General features: G+C 39.6%; 1 protein-coding gene across 3 annotated transcripts in view; it reads left to right on the top strand.

Moving 5' to 3' along the window:
- The window catches only part of edil3a (EGF-like repeats and discoidin I-like domains 3a), a 269201-nt gene that overhangs the window by 92071 nt on the left and 151564 nt on the right, over window positions 1–25566 (top strand). For all 3 annotated transcript variants that reach the window (XM_029677442.2, XM_029677441.2, XM_029677443.2), the window contains one exon: window positions 19988–20116. In XM_029677442.2, the coding sequence (XP_029533302.1) occupies window positions 19988–20116 (129 nt within the window). The remainder of the gene's footprint in view (window positions 1–19987; window positions 20117–25566) is intronic.

The raw sequence follows: 25566 nt of genomic DNA, 5'->3' as shown, positions 1-25566 counted from the left end.
CAGGTTTTTATTACAAATGCAAACCTGAAATATCACATTTACATAAGTATTCAGACAATTTACTCAGTACTTTGTTGATGCACTTTTGGCAGTGATTACAGCCTAGAGTCTCCCATTATTCTCTGCAGATCCTTTCAAGGTCTGTCAGGTTGGATGGGGAGTGTCGCTGAACCACTATTTTCAGGTCTCTCCAGAGATGTTCGATCGGGTTCCAGTCCAGGCCCTGGCTGGGCCACTCAAGGACATTCAGAGACTTGTCTCGAAGCAATTCCTGCATTGTCTTGGCTGTGCGCCTAGGGTTGTTGTCCTGTTGGAAGGTGAAACTTTGCCCAGTCTGAGGTCCTGAGAGCTCTGAAGCAGGTTTTCATCCAGGATCTCTCTGTTCATCTTTCCCTTGATCCTGATTAGTCTCCCAGTCCCTGCTGCTGAAAAACATCCACACAGCATGATGCTGCCACCACAATGATTCACCGTATGGATGGTACAAGGTTTCCTCCAGACCTTGACGCTTGGCATTTAGGCCAAAGAGTTGATTATTGGTCTCATCAGACCAGAAATCATTGTTTATCATGGTCTGAGAGTCCATTAGGTACCTTTTAGCAAACCAAGTGAGCTGTCATGTGCCTTTTACTGAGGAGTGGCTTCGTCTGGCCACTCTACCATAAAAGCCTGATTGGTGGAGTGCTGCAGAGATGGTTGTCCTTCTAGAAGGTATCAGACAATGTTTTCTGTTTGATAGGGTCAGGTGTTAAACTACAAGCTTTAGTTGTGTTTATACACAGTTTTACAAAACATTAGGAGTGTACTTGGTAAATGTAGATGAAGGGGAGGAGACAGCTTAAAGAAGGATTGTTAAGCCTTGAGACAATTGAGACATGTATTGTGTATGTGCCATTCAGAGGGTGATTGGGCAAGACAAAATATTTAAGTGCCTATGAACACGGTATGTTAGTAGGTGACAGGCACATCGGTTTGAGTGTGTCAAGAACTGCAACACTGCTGGGTTTTTCACACTCAACAGTTTCCAGTGTGTATGAATAATGGTCCACCACCCAAAGGAAATCCAGCTAACTTGACACAACTGTGGAGTCAACATAGGCCAGCATCCCTGTGGAATGCTTTCGACACCTTGCCCTGTCCATGCCCTGATGAATTGAAGCTGTTCTGAGGGCTAAAGGGAGTGCAAATTCAATATTATGGAAGGTGAAATCAAATCAAATTTTATTAGTCACATGCGGCAAAAACAATACAAGCCCCTAACCAACAATAAACTTTAAAAAATATGGATAAGAAAAACATGTAAATAAAGAGCAGAAGTAAAATAACAATAGCAATACTATATTTAGGGGGGTACCTGTACAGAGTCAGTGTGCGGGGCACCAGTTAGTTGTACATGAAGGTAGCAGTGGTGTAAAAGAGGGGGGGGTCAATTCAAATAGTCTGGGTAGCCATTTGATTAGGTGTTCAGGAGTCTTATGGTTTGGGGGTAGAAGTTGTTTAGAAGCCTCTTGGACCTAGACTTGGCGCTCCGGTACCGCTTGCCATGTGGTAGCAGAGAGAACAGTCTATTACTAGGGTGGCTGGACTCCTTTTTTTAGGGCCTTCCTCTTGTGTCGCCTGGTAAAGAGGTCCTGGATGGAAGGAGCTTGGCCATTCACACTACCCTCTGTAGTGCCTGACGGTCGGAGGTCGAGCAGTTGCAATACCAGGCAGTGATGTAACCAGTCCGGATGCTCTCGATGGTGCAAGCTGTAGAACCCTTTGAGGATCTGAGGACCCATGCCGAATCTTTTTCAGTCTCCTGAGGGGAATAGGTTTTTTTTGTGCCCTCGTCACGACTGTCTTGTTGTGCTTGGACCATGTTAGTTTGTTGGTGATGTGGACACCTAGGAACTTGAAGGTGCCCCTAATGTTTTGTACACTCAGTGTATATAAATAAGTGGAGAGAATCCTGTGCTTGTAGAAAAAGAAAATGGTGCCTGACCCCATGGGGAAAGAGAAACTGGATAAATGTACAGTATATGTTTACGTCCTACAAAAGCACATCAAGATTTAGGATTGCTAAAGTTAATATGAAGCAGTGATTAATAAAACCAAGCTTGACACATTTGCGTAACAATCCGCTTCATCATTAAGAAATGATCTGCAATTTTATGAACATCAAGTCTTATCACTTCTCTTTACTGTACAGAGTGCACATTACTTTTATTTACGGCACTACCCCTTTGCTGGTTTTAATTAATTATGAATTTGATATGGATTTTTAATATGTGGTAAGGGAGCATCCATTCCTTCACCTGTGAGGGCCTTTATTAGTCACCATAAACTTGTGTAATACATTAATAATGTATATACGGCTCTTTTCGTGAATGTGAAGTAGAGTTGCAGGTTTAATGGGCACTGAACGGCCATTATATAACAACATACTAGACTTTCGGGCGAAAGTGGCACTTAATATATGAGCCTTGTGCAGCATTTCTGTGCTTCACATCAACTCTGAGACCTGGCCCACTCAGACTATGACATGCTAAAACTTCCTCACCATTACGGTGCATTCTGCGTGCTTTCTTGCACATTGCGAGCTGTTTACAGTATGCATAATGGTGCTCCTAAAATAGCCATTCTCTTTCAATCCGCAAATAATCTGTGTGTTCCACCATGAATTTTCATCCTGTTGAGAATTCAAGTGTGGGAGGAAGACCCTGTACGCACTAACACTACAGTCCCTCTATGATTTTCATAATTTTTTTGTGATATTTGCAGACCAAAATGATTCCTTTTACTGCAGAAATTCTGACATTTTGCATGGTAATATGCAATGATTTTGTCCAATTTGTCGTGAATATGTGCTGACGAGGGAAAATGTTTGCGGACGTGTGGCTTGATTGAACCACAGTATGCGATACATTTGCAGTGATTGGTTGAAATTGCGAGCCCTCTTTTTGTATTACGCTGATTGGTTAATTTATATACGATAATATTGCAATGATTTGACGCTTTTATGTGGAAATAGTGCAGTGATTTGTAAAATTTGCAGGTAATTGTAGATTTTGCTAAAAAAAATATTATTGCAGAATTTCAGAATCCTGGATGGACTGAATGATAATTTTGCCTTATTGCAGATTTTTTCACATAATCGCAGTATAATCCTCTCCATGCAGTCTACTACACTATTTAAAACAGTCTTTGAACATGTTGAACAGACCACTCTTACACACATAATTATGTGCTGATTTATTTCTAATGCATTTGGTGTCAGAAGCAGTGCTAACGTGAAAGATGGTCCTTATTAATATTTATTAACTATTAAGAAAGTAGCCATGTCTGTGTGCTGCACAGATATACGTAAGAGGAGTCAGCTTGGGCTTATTCTGTGGATCCATTCCCTGTTCATATTGGATGAAAGAAAATAGAAAACATCACACATTTTGAAATTCCTTGATGAATATGGGTCCACTTCGGACGACATAAATACACTTTTTTAAACATTTTTATTTTGTTGTGACGTCTACATTGTACACACATGGTACTTTTTGAATTTTTATTTTACAGTAGCAAGAATAAAGTATTTTGATATTTTGATATAAATCATGTTCAGTCAACTATTATACATGATCCTTTTAAACCAACCCATCAACTACTCTCAGTCCATCCCACCTATCTCTGTAAACTGCCCTCTTATGATTTCAATGTGCTATGTACTGTAACTGTTTCAAATAAATTCTGAACCTGTCTAATCGCATAGTATCCACAGATTGTAAGTTAAAAATACATTATATTTTTGATTCATTTGCGATGGTTTTCAAAATCTTCCAACAGTGCTATTTGTAGGGTTAATTTGAGATTTTTAGGTTTTTCAGCCATTCGTGAACCTGTGACAAGAAACAAGCTTTCATAGGGGCAATAACAAAATAAGTGATCTAATGATTCTGTCTCTTCATAGCAGAATCTGTGGAGCTGAGATGGTTGTATTCACGTAACATTCTGTTTGTATAATCATTAAAATTGAAAAACTCTACATTTTGAATCAAGCTCTGTTTTGCGTATAAGTTCATAAACCATGTGCCACGGAATCAGCACATCAAAAAATGTCATCCCATCTATTTTCCAACCTGTATGGTGCTGCCGCCAATTTTTTTTTGTATTGCTTTAAAAAATGTATGACTTTTTTTGTTGTTGCCAATTTTGGTCTTTAAATAATAAAGGGCACACAAACAACTTCCCTACCTTATCCCACTTGCCTCCTCTATTTTTGCGGTAATTCTGCTCATCAGAATAATTTTGTAATTTGTTGTAATTTTGGATAGAGCAAACTACACAACTCCATCTTTCATATTCATATCATTAAAAAAGATAATTGCTTTTAAAAAATCCATTAATACTTTTTTTTAAGCAATTTTTTATGTCTTATTTGGAGGATGAAACTGGAATTGCAACCAGCTTTGTGTGGCTTGTTTTAGAAATATATTTTGAAATTGGTTCCATTTTCAGTTAACCGAAAGAGAGAGCTTGTAATCTCGATAAAGGGAAATATATATATTTTTTTAACAAGGGATGAGCTATTCTTACTAATCTACTGGAGAACAAGTTTGGGTTTAAGTATAACTTGTGTATGACTGATGCTCTTAGTGAGAGGTATAATGCTTTAATATTGAATCATTTTAGACAAACTGTTCGGCGTAGGGAGGGCCATAAGTAAATAGGTCAAATGTGATATGACAAAAATAATCATCAGCATTATTTTTTTCTCAAATAGGACAGGTAGCAAGGACAGGTAGGACAGGTCCTTTCCATGGTAGCAAGAATTTATCTATTTTTGCCAACTTTACTTCTTTAGGGATATGAATACCAAGTATTTCCACTTCACCGTCAGACTATTTTATTGGTAAACTACACAGTAATGTAAAAGTCATATTTTGTAGCAATCCAATACGTAGTATGGTAAACTTATCATAGTTCGGTTGTAATCCAGAGGGGTTAGAAAGTGTATCTAAATCCTCTATGAGGCTGTGCAGGGATCCAGATTGCGGATTTAAGAGGACATTTGCATCGTCAGTGTACAATGACATCTTTGTTTTTAAGCCCTGGATTTCTAGCCGCTCTATATAATTGTTGGATCTTTAATAGCTAACATTACATGAACCATACTAATAGATATGCTGACAGTGGACAACCTTGTTTTACTCATCTTGACAGGATAATACTTTCTGAGAAGTAGACATTATTTATTAATTTAGAGCTGGGGTTATGATACATAACTTTAACCTATTGTATAGGAGATTGATTATATCAAAAGCAGCACTAAGGTCTAGGAGCACGAGGACAGATGCAGAGCCTCGGTCTGACGCCATTAACCTGTTGCTTCTACTCGGGACGCTTGCGTACCAACTAGAGCCCTGGAAATGCAAATGTGCTACGCTAAATGCTAATAGTATTAGTTAAAACTCAAAAGTTCATTAAAATACACATGCAGGGTATCGAATTAAAGCTACACTCGTATATTTTCCCCATTTTCAGTGATCAGTTTTTCCTGTGCTTTTCGATGTAAATGCCGTTCTGGTAAAGCCACAGCAGTGATTTAACCAGTTTTTTAAACGTCTGAGTGTTTTCTATCCACACAGACTAAGCAAATGCATATACTATATTCCTGGCATGAGTAGCAGGGCGCTGAAATGTTGCGCGATTTTTAACAGAATGTTCAAAAAAGTAGAGGGTCGACTGAAGAGGTTAAAACCTCTTAGAGATACCCCCCTACTTTTTTCAATTTCCGCCTGAAGACATAGCCAAATCTAACTGCCTGGAGCTCAGGCACAGATCCAAGGATATGCATATTATTGGTAACATTTGAAAGAAAACACTCTGAAGTTTGTGTAAATGTGAATTGAATGTAGTAGATTATAACACAATAGATCTGGTTTAGATAATACAATATTTTTATTGTTGTATCATCTTTAAAATGAACAAGATAAAACAAACATTCAGATAGGATGATGGGGACAATTTCAGTGAAAAACACAAGAGGGCAACAGTACTTGTGCAAAGTGTCAGAATGATTACTTCCAAAATGAGTGTGCTACATGACATTTATCATGAAGTCACACAAGTGGCCAAATTGGTGAAGTTATACATTTTGAATGGAATAGCTATATACAAAATACCAAAATGGTATTCTAATACACCCCGCCAAAACATTTAGAAAAAACATGGAAAAAAATATACACATTTACAAAATAACACTTTCAATATTTGGAAGACCCTCAGTCCTCTACAAAATAGTATGCTGCTGAATTATTTATGGAAGCATTTCTAGGTTGAAGATACCCCCAAAAATTGGTGCATTTTTCACAATTTTCCATCCAATTTTTTTACAATATATTACACTAGATCATTCCCGAATATGTTCCTCCATTTCTTTTTGTTTTTCATCTAACTTTTTCTGTGCCTCTATGGTACAGTATTTATTGCTATAGATCAGAACTGTTAATTTTTACATTTCCTTTGTTGATACGAACTATTTTGACCAAAATTGTTTTTGTTTTAAAGATGAATGTTGAATTGCATGACCTCTAAAGGCACACTAAGTGTCCCATACAATATGGGGATCTGCTGTACCTATGTTATGCAGGAAAAAAATATGTTCTAAAATCCTTTCTTTTATAAAACAGCTTACATCTAATAGGCTTTGAAAAAATGTCCAATATCCTTGCACACATTTAAATTCTGTCAGAGTAATATGTCACCAATAATAATTTTTGGTGACAGCGCGAAGGACACAAGAAAGTAATCAAGACGACTAGCTTGATTAAGCCTCCTCCATGTATATCTCACTAAGTCTGGATTTTGAAGCTTCCATATGTCCATGATATTCGTAATTACCCTAGGAGGGTGGTAGTTTGTAGTGTGATTGTCTTTACGATCCATTGGTGTACTTAACCATTTTATTCATATTTATGGGTAGAATACAAGTTTGTTATTAAGGCACATGAAAATGCACGTTCCAGAAGGCAATTCTGCGGAAAAAAATGTTTTAAGTTCAAATGCCACTCCCGTGAAGTAGTGACGTGCGACATCTGCCTAGTTTCCTGAAACGAGTCACATTTAAACTTTAGATCTAAATAAAGTTTTATTCCAGGACATCCCCTTTTGCACCAGTGTTGCTGTTCCAACACTTAGGATGTTTTACAAAATGTGGAAAAGGTGTGGAGAGAGAAAGATATAGCGTAGACAAAACAAATCAATACAGTTGAAGCCTCACAGCAAAGTTTAAAGCTGTATGGCAAATAGAAATCCAAAATGAATGCTATTAAGAGAGAGATGGGAGGAGTTGAATGGAGCTGAAGGGTGGGACTAATAACAACAAGATAACACATGTAAAATATACTGTGTCTGTATATAGGTTCAGAACTTTTGTGAAACGCCACAGTAAAACATATAGCAAATACAACTGAATCAAATTGAATGGACATCAGAAATAGATGGTTGAGGGTAGACAGGACTAAAAACAAACAAAATATAACTATTGTAAAATACTTTGTGTCCATAAAAGGTATATAGTGTGTATAAGCTGGAAGTAAAAGATAAAGTGTTGTTGTTCAATGGTTCAAACGTTTTGGGTAGCCTTCCACAAGCTTCCCACAATAAATTGGGTGAATTTTGGCCCATTTCCTCCTGACAGAGCTGGTGTAACTGAGTCAGGTTTGTAGGTCTCCTTGCTCGGCACATACTTTTTCAGCTCAGCCTACAAATGTTCTACAGGATTGCGTTCAGGGCTTTGTGATGGCCACTCCAACACCTTGACTTTGTTGTCCTTAAGCCATTTTGCCACAGCTTTGGCAGTATACTTGGGGTCATTGGCCATTTGGAAGACCCATTTGCGACCAAGCTTTAAAGCTAATCTACACCCTAAAAATAAAATAATGATCAACATGTCTGACCCCATGGAAAAGTACTGGTTTAATATGTACTTTCTTAAACCAGTTACTGTTGGCTTTACCAACTTAATTTAACCTACCATTAGAGTGAACAAGTGTTCATTTACCAGCCGCGAGCAGGCGGATTCAACCAACTCTGGCGACCATAGGCCTAACCGATTGTCGATGTGCATTGGAGCAATATTGAATCCTTTACAGGTTATATCTTATCGTAACCTTCTTAAACTAGTCAATAATAATCTCTATCAATACTATTCGTTCTGATTCACATCCGCTAGGAGAGTAACCACACTATAACAATGTTCAGACTTCCTGTAACGGAGACACAGGGAGTCAGGAAGCAGTTGCAGCAGCTGGGGAGTTTAATATAAATGACCACGTAACGATACAAAAACAGGGAATGTGTCTTAACATAGAAATAGAGACAAAAATGCCTGATGGAAATAACATCGTGCTATATATAGAGGGAGTAATCAGTGAAGTTAAAAGGCTCAGGTGTGCCTGATGATGAGGTGTAGGTGCGCGTAATAAAGGGTCCCAGGACTGGAGGTTAATAAACCAGTGATGTCGAACGCTGGAGGGGAGGAGCAAGAGTAGACTGACACTTCCATACATTCATCTTAGATCAAAAAGAATAGGCCTAATACCAAACCATTCATTTAACATTTTAATGCCAGTGCAATCATGTAAAACAGTCTGCCTATAATCACTCGTTTTCGTTTGCATAGTTCAAGAGTCCAGATGCAGTAAAACATAAGCTATACCAAAAAGAGTTTATAGGACTGTAAGGGCACCTTGAACATGATGTATGGTTCAAGGTCTAGTAGCCTGATGGAGCCAAAAAGGAACAACAGTTATTTTCAAAAAGTTGATAAAAAAAAGAGTGGTAATGTGTATTGTGGCATAGTGCTTTGTATTGGGAACTAGCTTAGCAAGACAGAATCACTCACAGCCACATAGTAACCTTTGAGTTCCTGAAGAGCTGGTTGTTTATGTACAGCTTATCTAATACTAAGGGCAAATTCTGGTTCTCTGCTCTATGTTTTTGAAAATTGGATAAAGGATACGACGTCTATCTTTTATTTCATGGGGGAGTTGTTTGTTGATAGAGAATGGTGTGTCCTTCAACTCCCTACCCCTTTTCAACACAGCCACCTCCATCTTGTAATGCGACAGTCTAGCAACAGTGGGTCAGGGTTTCTAGGGAACCCTTCGGCCAAAATGATGCTCCCGTTGGAAATCAATCTTATCTACCTGTTCTTTGGTCATTTTAAGGTTAAGTTTCATGAAATCTTTCATTTTTTATTCGGTTGCCAGATAGTTCTCATCTTCATTCTCTTTAACTCCCATAATGACAATATTTTTTACTCATGCTTCTGCATTATAAATAGCTCCACTTTAATTTTTGTTGTTATCACTCAGGAGTGTCTCCGTCGTTGATTGTAGGTCGTCTACTAAACTTTGGTTTTCAGACCTAATTTCTTCCATTATTTTGTTGCTGTAATCCATCTTGGTCACTTTGATTTATTTGATTGATGTTCAAGCATATCAAAATGATGATGTATGAAACATTTTCTATGTTATCCAGAAGCTAAATTCTTACATTTTAAGATATATTCATGGGACAAGTTGTTCCTACCATGCCGCTACCTGCCACATCATTTCCCCCCTAATTCCACAAGAAAACGGCATATGGATCTACCTAGAACCCTCTATGTGTCTCTTTGTTGTTTCTTTTCTTCCCGTACTTTCTTTCGTTTGAGAAATGTGCTAGACGGATTTCCATGCAGTCATATGAGTTTGACAGGCTTCGTTCCATTCCATTACGAGCTGGGAAAACAGGACTAATGAATTGCCAATAATAAGTGAATCAGTGAATGCCTTACTTTCTTATGGAGAGACCTATGCCAGCAAACTTTCATTGACCACCCCAGTCTGGAACAGTTCACCCGATTGGCTCAGGCCTTATTTGGTCTGATTGGCTCAGATTGAAGGAACAGGAAGTACTTTCCATGGCATTTAGTCTGATCTTACTGCTCTTCCCTTCTCTTCCTCTTCTGTCAACGTCTTGAGAGGTGAACTTTGTCTTGACCCCCCTGGGAGATACATTTGACACGCCGGAGTCTCAAACCATTCCATCTTACGTCTTTGATGATCCTTTATACTGTCTGATTTTGGAAGCGCATTTGGCTGTCATTGTCAAATGTCAATGCGTCTAATCCATTCTGTCATGACAGGGTGCAAGAACACATAAAAATAGAAAGGTAAAGAGAAAAGCGACTTACTAAAAACATCAAGGGATGTAGCCTGCTGAGTAGGCTGCTGTCCCTTTGTGGATCCATGCCAGTTGCTATCAGGGTGCAGTAACCATGAGCTTGTGAACCAAGAAAACCAACAGGCTGAAGAAGCAGTGTTAAATAAATGGAAGTGACATAATCAGGGCAACGTTATATCCCTCTACCAGCTCACCAAGTATACGTATAGAGCAGATGCTCTCTATTGGAAAATCGTAATTGACCACTCATGAATGCATGCACGTGGAAAAGACACAAATGACATTGTATTGCTTATGGTCTGTAAATTGCTTATGTTTGTAAATTGACTATGTGGTGATGCTGAAAAAAAATATGTTTTGCCCGCACCACAGATGGCTATATCGGTCCGCTAATACAGGACTAGTAAAGGTGCACTATTTTTGTGATTTTTTTTGGTTGCATGTAAATCTAGGATGCAAATATCAGTGGGATACATGCCAGCAAAGCCAGCCACTACTTTATCTTTGTAAATATACAATCCCTTCGGCATCGGAATGAGCTAAAAGCTGCACTGTAGGATTTAGGGGCTTTACTATACCCGACATTAAAAAAATGTCAACCTTTGGTGATTGATCTAAGAGGAAAAAGGACACTTTTGTCTGTTTAACCACTGGTCAGGTTTTCACATTGATTGATTGGGCTCTCTTTGCAGCCCGAAAGGAAACTGTGGCGCCCGTGCAGGCCGTAATGCGGCCCACATCAATCACGGCCCATGGGCTAGCTCATACAAGACTACAGCGGCTGGCATTTACACAGCAAAGCCCCCAACCTCTTATCAACACACACACACTAACAGCAAAGAGAACAATGTCGTAGGACAAAGACTTTCATCAGGTTGACGTCTCAAAGGACCCTGTGCAAATATAGACAGACACTTCTCTCCCTCTCTCTTTTACCTCTTTCTCTCCGATGTGGCGGCACTTTGAGAAGGGATGCATTCTCTATTAGAGAGGCTGCCAGTGTTCCTTTGTGCCGTTATAGATCGTCACGTCAAAACAGTTGTGACACCTGTCACCCTCTCCCCCTCAGAGAGCGGGCCCTTTGTGAAAGCTATTATACTTTCCTCTGTTCAACTAATTAGCCACCAGTCTCATTATTACTGATGCAGGGCTGAGGCGGAATGGGCTTGACTGTGTTACCCTAATTTGAAATTCATATCCAATGGCGGGCCACTGCAAGCAACACATAGTAATAAGCTAGGCTCTGTTCATTGTAAAGGCTAATTCTACCCTGGATTTAGATGATGTCGTGGCAGGTCCAGCTCTAGGCTTTTGGAGACCCTAAGTGATATTCGGTTGGGGGGCCCCCCACCTTGCAGGAAACATTTTAATGGCCCACCTCTTGACGGCGGAGAGAATTGCAATTCTACACATTTTGCCATGTAGTGTAGAGTAGAGAAAATGTTGCATTTTTAAAGGCAGTAAAAAACATGATTTTGCTTATTTACAGGGCCTTCAGAAATTATTCATACCCCTTTAGTTATTCACTCATCTACACACAGTACCACACAATGACAAAATTAAAACATGTTTTTAGAGGAAGAAAACAATTCTGATTCATTGAAAATTAAGCACAGAAATATCTTCTCCATTTGCCAACCAATAACCAGCAATATGAGAGAAGTTTTGGAACGGATCTCTCTCCATGCTCACTACACGTCGACTTCTGTTTCACTCCTGAGAGAAAAAGACAGTTAATAACTTCAACCGGATGCTGTACACCGGTTGCTGGCTCAGACTCAGGTCCCTCGATAGAAGTGGTGCATGACAGGGCTGTAGTGAACACCATTTCTACAGCCGGTTAGAGGGGGCTTTGAGGACCACACCAATTGGTCAAATTATCCTTCCCATGCATGTATATACCATCGCTACCATTACCTCGAGAAAGGACAGATCAGAACAACAATTCAGTTCAGTTAATTTATGATTCAAGAAATTCAGCCAAGTATTCAATCATTCTAGGGTTACATCAAGCAGTTTAGTCTCCTCAACTTACTCAATTGCCACATTATTCATTACAATTTTTTTTATTTAACCTTTATTTAACCAGTAAGGGCTCATTGAGATTAAAATCTATTTTTCAAGAGCGCCCTAGCCAAGATAGGCAGCACCAAGTCATTACAAAAAAATTACAGACAACATGAAAAACTACAAGTAATCTAGTAAAAACCATTGAATTAACAAGAGTATAAAACGGCAAATTAAAAACATTGACAGGTCAGGGAATCAGCCTCAAAATCCTTCATCAGTGATTTAAAAACACCAATTGGGACAAGTTCTTCCAGTTTAAAAGTATTTTGTAAGGTGTCCAAGACGATGGCGCAGAGTACATAAAAGCCCTTTTACCAAATTCAGTTCGGACATTTGGAACAGTTAGCAGGATAAAGTCCAGCAAACGTACCCACCACATTTCTGAACAATAAAAATGCACAAATAAAAAGGTAGTAAACCCAAAATGGCTTTGTAAATAAAAGTATGCCAGTGACTGAGCCTACGAGTGACTAGAGAAGGTCAGCCAACCCTGGTATACAAAGTGCAGTGGTGCATAAGGGTTTTGCAGTTTAAAATAAATCTCAAAGTGCCATGGTAAAGAGTGTCAATTGACCTTTAACACTGAGTGGAAGCATTCATATATAAAATATCCCCATAGTCTAGTAAAGGTATAAATGTAGCTGATACTAGCCTCCTTCTGGCTTCAAAAGAAAAACAGGCCTTATTCCTAAAATAAAATCACAATTTCAGGTTCAATTGTTTTGTAAGTTGTTGAATATGCAATTTAAAAGAGAGGCCGTCATCAAGATATTTATGAGGTTACAACCTCAATCTCCTTGCCCTGACAGGTAGTAATAGGTGAAAGGTTCAGAGGTCTATTTCTTGCATTATAACACACCATTAGTGTAGTTTTGTCAGTATTGAGGATAAGCTTCAATTGACACAAGGTATGTTGAACAGTATAAAAAGCAGTTTGCATGTTCTAGAAGGCTTTTGTAAGAGATGAGGGCACAACAGTAAATAACAGTATCATCAGCATAAAAATGAAGTTGTGCATTTTGGGCATTTTTGTCTAAATCATTTATATAAATAGTGAATAAGAGAGGACCAAGTACAGAGCCTTGGGGCACACCATTCAAGACATACAATTTAACAGACATACGCCCATCAAATTGAGTGCACTGAGTTCTATCAGACAGATAGTTAGCAAAACATGCAACTGCATGCTCCGAAAGACCTACACTCGACAATCTCTGCCTTAGTATAGCATGATCAACTGTATCAAAAGCCTTAGGGTGATCAATAAAAAGTGAGGCACAGTTCTGTTTTTTTATCAATGGCTTCAGTGATATAAACATAAGATGACACTACTTTTCACTTTCTTCTAGATGAGATCCTAATAAACACTTTTGCCACCAACTGATGCCCAATCTTTATAATTACCAAACCAGAAATTGTCAGTCTAAATGGAATACCTTTGCAGCTTGTCAACACTGCAGTTCTGCTTCTCCGAAACAGTCTTGTACATTGTCAAAAAGGTGAGTTTCTGAAATGCGACATATGCTAAATACTCATTAGATGTCCAGAGATGCCTGACCCAAAATTGGGTCCGGGTTTCTAAGGGTTGAAGAACACCCTCTGTGTTCTATTGTACAGGTTAATCTCGATCCACAATATGCCAGAGTATGTAAAGACATAACACACAGAGAGTGTTCACATTTTCAGCAGCAGACTATGATCGATCATGTCAAAAGCTGCACTGAAGTGAAACAAAACAGCTCCCACAATCTTCTTACTATAAATGTCTTTCAGCCAATCAACTGTCATTTGTGTCAGTACCGTACATGTTGAGAACCCTTCCCTATAAGTGTGCTGAAAGTCAATTGCTAATTTTTTTAATGTGAAATTGCATATTATCTGGTCAAACCATTTTTTATACCCAAAGTTTACTGATGGTCGGTAGCAGGCTGATTGGTCGGCTGTTTGAACCAGTGAAGGGAGCTTTGCTAATCTTGCAAAGCTGAATTACTTTTGTTTCCCTTCAGGCCTGATGGCATAAACTTTTCTACAGGCTTAGATTGAAGAGATGGCAAATAGGAGTGGCAATATAGTACGCTACCGTCCACAGTAATGTTCCATCCAAGTACCAGGTGGTTTGTCATTATTGATAGACAACAATATATTTTTTCACCTCTTCTGATATCTGATTGGAAGTCGACTTCACAGCAATACTAATGGTCAGCAACAACAATCCAAACAACTCAGATGCATGTGAAGTATCTGTAAAATATACAGAATTACTGCCCACTACACGTGTCTTTCATAACAAAATTATAATTTATGCACACATATGAAGGTTCAGAGTTATTGTTTTGTCATGTTTAAATGTGCTAATCTTACCAATGAAAACAACATTAAAGTATTTGGCAATATCAGAAGGTTTTATAATGAAAGAGGCATCTGATTCAATGAAGGATGGAGCAGAGTTAGCTTTTTGCCAAAAATTTGATTTAAGTTGCTCCAAAGCATTTTACTATTGTCCTTTATATAATTTACTGGGAAGCTTATCAGGGGTAGACAGTGATATTTACATTTGAGCTGATGTGCAGGGTGAACTTCTCACAATGAGCTTCCTACTAGGGAAAACGTGTCTCAGTGCTAAGAGTGTAATTCAGGTTTATAGGCACATGATTACTGCTGACAATAGCTGTCGTATTGACAGTGGTATTCAGGGGAGTTAGAGGAACATAAATTGGGTTGCTTACATTGACCATACTACCATCTCTACGGGAGTTGATATGCTTTCAATGTCTTCCTGTATGTTGCTAATTATGAAACATAGGACTGGAGCACAATACACGCAGGCCGTCAGGCTCTAAACCATCTCATAAAAAAGTATCTGATCTTGTAGATTGTTATTTAGGAACATATTTAGGAATCATTAAAAACTGCTTTGGAGAGCTTTTTCACACTAAATACATTGTTGAACAAAAAATACATTGGTTTGATTAATCCTGAAGGTTTCCATTCAGTTGTTCAATCCATTAAATATTGGAAGGGGAGAAAACTATAATAGTAACGGTTCACCAATAGTCCTATAAATACACCCTAATCCCAGTGATGTAAAGTAGTTCATTAAAAATACTTTAAAGTACTACTTAAGAAGTGTTTTGGGGTATCTCTACTTTACTTTACTATTTATATTTTTTGACACGTTGTACTTTTACTTCAATACATTCCTAAAGAAAATAATGTACTTTTTACATTTTCCCTGACACCCAAAAGTACTTGAAACATTTTGAATACTTAGCAGAACAGGAAAATGGTCCTACTCACACACTTATCAAGAGAGCATACCTGGTCATTCCTACTGATGATCTGGTGGACTCAATAACCACACATTCTTCAGTTGTAAATTATGTTTGAGTGGTGGAGTTTGCCCCTATCTAACAGTAAATAAGAAAATGGTGCCGTCTGGTTTGCATAATATAAGGAATTTGAAATGATTTATACTTTATACTATTGAAACCTAGGTGTATTTTAAACCACACACTTTTAGACGTTTTACTCAAGTAGTATTTCACTGGGTGACATTCACTTTTATTCGAGTCATTTTCTATTAAGGTATCTTTGCTTTTTTAAGTGTGACAATTGGGTACTTTTCCACCACTGCCTAATCCTTGCTGATCATGGAACTGATACTTTTTCGCCATCACGGTTGACAACTCCATTGTGTCCTCCTCCCAGAGCGCTAAGAACCTTGGCGTGATCCTGGACAACACCCTGTCGTTCTCAACTAACATCAAGGCGGTGGCCCGTTCCTGTAGGTTCATGCTCTACAACATCCGCAGAGTACGACCCTGCCTCACACAGGAAGCGGCGCAGGTCCTAATCCAGGCACTTGTCATCTCCCGTCTGGATTACTGCAACTCGCTGTTGGCTGGGCTCCCTGCCTGTGCCATTAAACCCCTACAACTCATCCAGAACGCCGCAGCCCGTCTGGTGTTCAACCTTCCCAAGTTCTCTCACGTCACCCCGCTCCTCCGCTCCCTCCACTGGCTTCCAGTTGAAGCTCGCATCCGCTACAAGACCATGGTGCTTGCCTACGGAGCTGTGAGGGGAACGGCACCTCAGTACCTCCAGGCTCTGATCAGGCCCTACACCCAAACAAGGGCACTGCGTTCATCCACCTCTGGCCTGCTCGCCTCCCTACCACTGAGGAAGTACAGTTCCCGCTCAGCCCAGTCAAAACTGTTCGCTGCTCTGGCCCCCCAATGGTGGAACAAACTCCCTCACGACGCCAGGACAGCGGAGTCAATCACCACCTTCCGGAGACACCTGAAACCCCACCTCTTTAAGGAATACCTAGGATAGGATAAAGTAATCCCTCTCACCCCCCCTCCCCCTGAAAAGATTTAGATGCACTACTGTTCCACTGGAGGTCATAAGGTGAATGCACCAATTTGTAAGTCGCTCTGGATAAGAGCGTCTGCTAAATGACTTAAATGTAATGTAATGTAAATGATATGGCAACGGTCCAGTCGTAGTAAACTATATGCCAGGCTCCAGGATTAAACTGCCTGGCTTGGTTTGCGTTCCATGATGATTCCATGAAGTGGAACATGTACATGTCCCAAATGATTGAGCAACTTGTAATACGTTAAATATTCCCACTATTGCTTGCACTCTCAGGATCAATATTAATTCATATTTAACATTATTATTAATCCCTGCAAATTACTAGGCTAAACAGTTTAAATTCTGCATAACGGCACATAACTTCATATACTTAACTGTGGGCACACATATCTTATCTGTCATCCCTCTGCAACTGGATCTTGGACTTCCTGACGGGCCGCCACCAGGTGGTAAGGGCAGACAACACATCTGCCATGCTGATCCTCAAAACCAGGGCCCCTCAGGGATGCATGCTTAATCCCCTCCTGTACTCCCTGTTCACCCATGACTGCATGGCCAAGCACGACTCCAACACAATCATTAAGTTTGCTGACGACACAACAGTGGTAGGCCTGATCACCAACAAAGATGAGACAGCCTATAGGGAGGAGGTCAGAGACTTGGCAGTGTGGTGCCAGGACAACAACCTCTCCCTCAATGTGAGCAAGACATGATAGTGGACTTCAGGAAAAGGAGGGCCGAACAGGCCCCCATTAACATCGACAGGGTTGTAGAGGAGATGGTCGAGAGTTTCAAGTTATTCGGTGTCCACATTACCAACAAACTATCATGGTCTGAACATACCAAGACAGTCGTGAAGAGGGCACGACAACACCTTGTCCCCCTCCGGACACTGAAAAGATTTGGCATGCGTCTCCAGATCCTCAAAAAGTTCTACAGCTGCACCATCGAGAGCATCCTGATCGGTTGCATCACTGCCTGGAATGGCAACTGCTCGGCATCTGACCGTAAGGCGCTACAGAGGGTAGTGTGTACGGCCCAATACATTAGAGGCCAATCTTCCTGCCACTATATACTAGGTTGTGTCAGAGGAAGGCCCAAATCATAGACTGTTCTCTCTGCTACCGCACTGCAAGCAGCACTGGAGCGCCAAGTCTATGTCCAAAAGGCTCCTGAACAGCTTCTACCCTCAAGCTTTAAGGCTGCTGAACATTTAATCAAATGGCCACTTTTTTTTACATTGAACCCCCCCCCCTCTTTGTTTTTACACTGCTGCTACTCACTGTTTATTATCTATGCATAGTCACTTTACCCCAACCTACAAACTACCTCAACTAATCTGTACCCCAGGACATTGACTTGGTACCAGTACCCCCTGTATATAGCCTCGTTATTGTTATGTAACTTTGTGTTACTTTTTAGTTTTTACTTTAGTTTATTTAGTCAATATTTTCTTAACTCTAATTCTTGAACTGCATTGTTGATTAAGGGCTTGTAAGTAAGCATTTCACGACAAGGTTCTATTCGGCACATGTAACAAATAAAAGTTGATTTGATTTGATATGCTTCAGTTTGCTGCCCTATGACTGGTTTCATATTTGTGACCCATCACCTCAATTCAGTCTTATGTAGCAACATTTGAAATGGTGTTTTTTACATTGGATAAAAGTACAGACTTAGAGCTACAAAATGGTTTGTCATGCACTGCAGTTGAGGAACAATGGTTAAGTAATTCTGCTTTGAAAATTGATCAACTTGTAACCACACTTTTGAGAACATGGCCCTTGATTATTTTGGAACACCTACTGGAGAGCTCTTCTTTGTCTTTACCCATTCAGCATTGTTCACAGCCTCTTAAGCCCCACCCATCTCTATATGATTCACATGTGAGGCTATGTGCTAAACATAGTGAGTAAGGTAGTTTAGAAAACACCCAACTATTTCAAGACTAAAGTGTACTGTAGTAGCAAAAGTGGTAGTAAAAATACACTTTATCTAGTCCTCGGACAATATCCTATTCTGACTTTGGTGCAGATCATGTTGTTATTTACGTTGTCGTAAACACACACTATATCAAATAAAATGTTTGTTTGTCACATGCATAGGATACAGAAGGTGTAAAAAGTACAATTAAATGATAACTTGCATATTTGCAGAGTAGCGAAATGCTATAACCACCCACAGCCACATCTAGCTAAGTGGATGGATCACTATTGTCTAGACATGTTGATGAAATACAATATATGGCCGTAATCACACTCAGACATACCTGGCCAACCTGATGGGTTTTGTCGTCACATCTTCCGCCAAAGTCGGCTCCCCTCCTTGTTCGGGCGGCGTTCGGCAGTCGACTTCACCGGCCTTCTAGCCATTGCCGCTCCATTTTTCATTGTTCCATTTGTTTTGTCTTGTTCCCCGCACACCTGGTTTACATTCCCTAATCACACTGCATATTTATATATATTCCTCTGTTCCCCCCATGTCTTTGTGTGTAATTGTTTTGTTACGTGTTTAGTGTTATGCGCCAGACTGGTTCCCGGGTATTGTGTGTTGACCCGTAGTATGTTGTTTGTCATATATTTGCATTATTGTGAGTGTTTTCGCACTTATTCACTTTTGCCATTGGCTGGAGGGGTTTTCGACGCAGTTGCGTCTCTCTTTTGTGCTTCTGCCAAATAAAGTGTGCCTGATCACAACTCTCTGCTCTCCTGCACCTGACTTCTTACCAGTAGCACACAACTTTGACATATGTAATCATCTGGCAAAGTGGAGTCTTTTGTTAAGACATGTAGCTAGCTAGCTAAACAATGAACCATAATTCCAGCCCATAGCTACAGTACAAATGGGTTGCCATAGCTAGCCATCATGCATTAAATTAATTTGTAGTATGAATCTGCAGGTAGTTACCGCTAGCCAACTAGGTTCAATGTCAGCTAGCTAGCTAACATTAGGCTATAAATAGCAATGCAAATGGAAAATCATATTACTACGCAGATCATACACGTAATGCTAGCTAGCGAGCCAACATGTTCTAGATAGCTAACAGTACGCTTTAACTTGCAGTAAAAACAACTTTCTGACCAAATTAGAAATGTAGCTAGACTCTTACCCGTATACATGGATGAATGCTTGTTTGGCCTGTTGTGTCAAGTCACACTACACATAATGAGCAGCTCACAGAAGCATGCTACATCGCTTCAGGACCCTTCTATAACATTCCATTTACATCAGAAATAGAGATTTGATTGTAAAAAATCTAACTTCTTATAATTACAAAACACCATTTGACAATGTTTTATCTCCTTCCATTTGTTTTTTTTTCTACACTCAGGACCTTGCCAACCGAACCCATGCCACAACAGAGGAATATGTGAAATCAGTGAAACCTACAGAGGCGACACGTTCATAGGTTACGTCTGCAAGTGTCCAACCGGCTTCAACGGGATCCACTGCCAACACAGTAAGTTGGATGATTATCATTATACCTTATAGATACCGGTGATAACATTTCTAGGAAAGAAATTCAAATGAAGAAAAGTAGAGCTCTTAGAGAAATATACACATTATGCCCTTCATATAAATACTTGCCACTGGTTAATACTAGAACCACTAAAGCAGTCATTTTGACTGCTCATTATTTTTTAACTCACACCCCCCTCTGTCCTTGACTTTTCCTAAATAAGTCTATATAACACACTGCCGCTGTTAGAATCTTAATATTGCAAACAGAACTGGAGTTAAACCAGTTTTAGGGGGGCATGTCATTTTTTTGAATGGTTTTCCCCCATTGGGCCTCCTTCTCCCAAAAGTAGGGCCTGCTCCACTCCATTTTACTACAGTTTAAAGTGCAGAGCTCAGATGATAATCCCCCGAAAATGTACCCAAAACTGAACCAAAACTAATTTCACACATACAGTACCAAAAGTTTGGAAACACCTAGTCATTCAAGGGTTTTTCTTTATTTTTTACTATTTACTACATTGCAGAATAATAGTGAAGACATCAAGTCTATGAAATAACACATATGGAATTATGTAGTAACCAAAACAAGTGTTAAACAAATCAAAATATATTTTATATTTGAGATTCTTCAAAGTAGCCACCCTTTGCATTGATGACAGCTTTGCACACTCTTGGCGTTCTCTCAATCAGCTTCATGAGGTAGTCACCCGGAATGAATTTTAATTAGCAGGTGTGCCTTGTCAACCTTTTTACACATACCAAAAAAAGGGTGTGATCATTCTACAGTGGTCCCTGGAGCATACGAGCCAACTGGTGTGATTAGAACGCTTATTTAGCACGTCCAGTTTTGATTGACGCAACAATCAGCACTTGAGCTGGCCACACTGTTTATTCACTGAAATATTTTGCAAAACACAGTCCTTACAAAGTTATGTCCAGAATGTGACCAGTTCATTTTTGGATGCAATGTTCAAAAATTCACAGATATAGCTGCAGCATTACAAACCGGAAAATGTAGGCTACATTTCTCCTAGCACTAACTGAGGAAAGATTGACCTAACAAAGAAGGCCATATTTTATATCTCTCGGCTGACAGAAACTACAATATGAATGAGCTAATAGCAATTACTATTTACAATTGATCACGTCATGGGTGAGCTCACCCTTGACCGAAAAAATTGAGTTAAACATTTTCTAGAAATCGAAAGTAATCCGACAATGGGTAGTTTGTGCGCGCCACCATGTTTTGTTTTTTTACATCAACCAAAGATAATAAGAGACAAGATGAGTTTGGTCTGTTTGTATTATGCATGTTGAAGGGGATGTGTTGTCTACGATCATTCACTTCTCTTCATTTACTTCCAGAAGTTTACCCGGAAGTTGAATGAACCATACCTTCACCTCATCATAACCACTTTGATCTGACAGACCTTTACGTGATACATTGTGTAATGTCAACAAACATGGCACCACACACAGCTGGCAAATAGCTTAGCATTAGCTAATTATAATCAGTACAACATTCAAAAAAGTATTTTACACACATCATGGGTGTCCATTAAAATCTTTGCAATAATCAGAATGCATTATTTGTCACCAGAACTTGAAAACATGTGAATAAAACTGGAAATACATTATGCTCCAAACATACATAGATCCAGTTGAAGTCGGAAGTTTACATACACTTAGGTTGGAGTCATTAACATTCTTTATTCAACCACTCCACAAATTTCTTGTTAATTAACAAACTATAGTTTTGGCAAGTCGGTTAGGTGCATAACACAAGTAATTTTTTTCAACAGTTGTTTACAGACAGATGATTTCACTGTATCACAATTCCAGTGCGTCAGAAGTTTACATACACTAAGTTGACTGTGCCTTTAAACAGCTTGGAAAATTCTAGAAAATGATGTCATGGCTTTAGAAGCTTCTGATAGGCAAATTGACATAATTTCAGTCAATTGGAGGTGTACCTGTGGATGTATTTCGAGGTCTACCTTCAAACTCATTGCCTCTTTGCTTGACATCATGGAAAATCAAAAGAATTAACAAAGACCCCCCCCCCCTTGTGAAGATGCTGGAGGAAACCGGTACAAAAGTATCTATTTCCACTGTAAAACGAGTCCTATATCGACATAACCTGAAAGGACACTCAGCAAGGAAGAAGCCACTGCTCCAAAACCGCCATAAAAAAATCCAGACTATGGTTTGCAACTGCACATGGAGACAAAGATCATACTTTTTGGAGAAACAAAAATAGAACTGTTTGGCCATAATGACCATTGTTATGTTCGGAGGAAAAAGGGGGAGGCTTGCAAGCCGAAGAACACCATCCCAACCGTGAAGCTTGGGGGTGGCAGCATCATGTTGTGGGGGTGCTTTGCTGCCGGAGGGACTGGTGCACTTCACAAAATAGATGGCATCATGAGGTTGGAAAATTACGTGGATATTTTGAAGCAACATCTCAAGACATCAGTCAGGAAGTTAAAGCATGGTCGCAAATTGGTCTCCAAATGGATAATGCCCCCAACAATACTTACAAAGTTGTGGCAAAATGGCATAAGGACAACAAAGTCAAGGTATTGGAGTGGCCATCACAAAGCCCAGACCTCAATCATATAGAAAATGTGTGGGCAGAGCTGAAAAAGTGTGTGTGAGCAAGGAGGCCGACAAACTTGACTCAGTTACACCAGCTCTGTCTGGAGGAATGGGCCAAAATTTACCCTACTTATTGCGGGAAGCTATCCGAAACGTTTGACCCAAGTTAAGCATTTTAAAGGCAATGCTACCAAATACTAATTGAGGTAATGTAAACTTCTGACCCACTGGCAATGTGATGAAAGAAATAAAAGCTGAAATAAGTCATTCTCTCTACTATTATTCTGACATTTCACATTCTTACAATGAAGTGGTGATCCTAACTGACCTAAGACAGGGAATTTTTACTAGCATTACATGTCAGGAATTGTGAATAACTGAGTTTAAATGTATTTTGCTTAGGTGTATGTAAACTTCCGACTTCAACTGTAGATAATGTATGCGCTTACGGTAGAAACGACAAAACGATATACAGAAAATTATTTGTAAGGAAAACAACAAAGAATACAATGCGAGCGCCAGCCAGAAAATGTTCTAATTCGTGCAAACTGCGCCACTGTCTGTATACCTGATCTGCGCAAACATTGGTGAAGTGCGTGGGCTCTCCTCGAAGAGCGGCTCAGTAAAGCCTGAAACATAAATTGTCCACAATGCTGAAATGGGCTACTTCGATGTGAATTAATGAGAAGGCAGAACCCACCTAAATTCAAACTGTTGTTAGAAAATAATTGGAATTTGACAAGTTGAAACATGGCCTATAGATAATTAGCTGGCAGCACGTGTTAACTGTCCTAATGAGTAATAATCACATTTTGGAACAGTGAGTGCATACAACAACTCACGCTGGGGAGATCATTAGAGATATTTGGAACTCACGTATGAAAAGGTTAAAAGTTAATTGGTTGAATTTATTTCCTTCTTAATATGTTAGAGCCAATCAGTTGTGTTGTGACAGTATAGGGGTGGTATACAGAAGATAGCCCTATTTGGTAAAAGACCAAGTCCATATTATGTCAAGAACAGCTCAAATAAGCAAAGATAATCTACAGTACATCATTACTTTAAGACATGAAGGTAAGTCAATCAGGATAATTTCAAAAACAGGCTCTCATGTAGACCACCACAGGAAAGGAAGACCCAGAGTTCTCTGCTTCTGAGGATAAGTTCATTAGAGTTACCAGCCTGATAAATTGCAGACCAGAGTTCAAGTAACAGAGACATTGCAACATCAACTGTTCAGAGTAGACTGCGTGAATCAGGAGTATATGGTCGAATTGCTGCAAAGAAACGACTACTAAAGGAAACAGATGAGAAGAGAATACTTGATTTTGGCCAAGAAACACGTGCAATTGACATTAGACCAGTGGAAATCTGTCCTTTGGTCTGATGAGCCCAAATTTGAGATTTTTGGTTGCAACTGCCGTGTCTCTGTGAGACGCAGAGTAGGTGAACGGAAGATCTCCGCATGTGGTATTCACACTGTGAAGCACAGAGTGTAACGGTTGTCGTTGGTTGAAGAAGGTGAAGAGGACCAAGGTGCAGTGTGGTACGTGTTCATGGTAAATTTAATAAAGAAACTGAACACTAGAAAAAAAAGAAGAAAAAACTAAACAGTTCTGTCTGGTACAGACACACAAAGACAGAAAACAACTACACACAAACACAGGTGGGAACAGGCTACCTAAGTATGGTTCTCAATCAGAGACAACAATTGACAGCTGCCTCTGATTGGGCAGCATACCAGGCCAAACACATAGAAATACAAACATAGAACAAAACCTAGAATGCCCATCCCAACTCACGCCCTGACCAACCTAAAATAGAGACATAAAAAAAGGAACTAAGGTCAGGATGTGACACAGAGGAGGTGTGATGGTGTGTGGGTGCTTTGCTGATGACACTGTCTGTGATTTATTTAGAATTCAAGGCACAGTTAACCAGCATGGCCAACACAGCATTCTGCAGCGATACGCCATCCCATCTGGTTTGCCCTTAGTGGGACTACCATTTGTTTTTCAATTAGACAATGACCCAACACACCTCCAGGCTGTGTATGGGCTGTTTGACCAAGTAGGAGATTGTGTTTTGGTGTCTTCACTACAATGTTCTACAATATAAGAAAAATCCTTGATTGAGTAGGTGTGTCCAAACTTTTGACTGGTACTGTATAACAAAAGCTGAAATAAATGATTAAAGTATGATGGGGAGAATGGGTGAGTTGATGAGCTAGGGTAAGCGAAAGAAGAATCATTATGTAATTACCCAATCTGAATGAAGAACAGGGAGGGCCATTCTATTTGTAGTCTTAATCTTAAAGTGGTACTCTATCTACCCTATGTCAGTTCTCCTTATAAAAGCAGTCTTATTATCAGTCTACTCTGGCCTACTTGGAGTAGGCTGCACAGCGAGAGCGGGCATAATTGTAAATGCTGAACTGCTTTCAATCTCTGGGGAAATATCCACATCATGCAGCAGGCATGAGTGTCGGAGAATGTGGTGATCAGGCTTGGGGAAACTTACATGGCAAGGGAAGCAATGTCCCCATGGATCATTTCTTCACTTCACTGTCATTGGTGAAAAAGTTGCTTGCAAAGAAAACAAGTCTGAAAGGTGTTGGGCCGAAAATCTCACCCCTGACAGAATTCTCCCCAACCCTTTGCGTTCTTAATTGCTGTGACTTGCTTGCTAGTTGAGATTTCTGCTCTTCACTCCATTGTCAGTTAAGCCTATGTTTCACTGATCGTACAGTATAAAAAAATACTAATTACACTGTTAAAATGTTGCAGTCAAAAGGACTGCTCATTAGCTTGAAGGGGGAGTCTAATGTTAAATGCTCACCTGTCATGTCAA

The sequence above is a fragment of the Oncorhynchus nerka genome, linkage group LG13, assembly GCF_034236695.1.
Source record: "Oncorhynchus nerka isolate Pitt River linkage group LG13, Oner_Uvic_2.0, whole genome shotgun sequence".
NCBI lineage: Eukaryota > Metazoa > Chordata > Actinopteri > Salmoniformes > Salmonidae > Oncorhynchus > Oncorhynchus nerka.
This window is presented reverse-complemented; position numbering and strand designations above follow the sequence as displayed.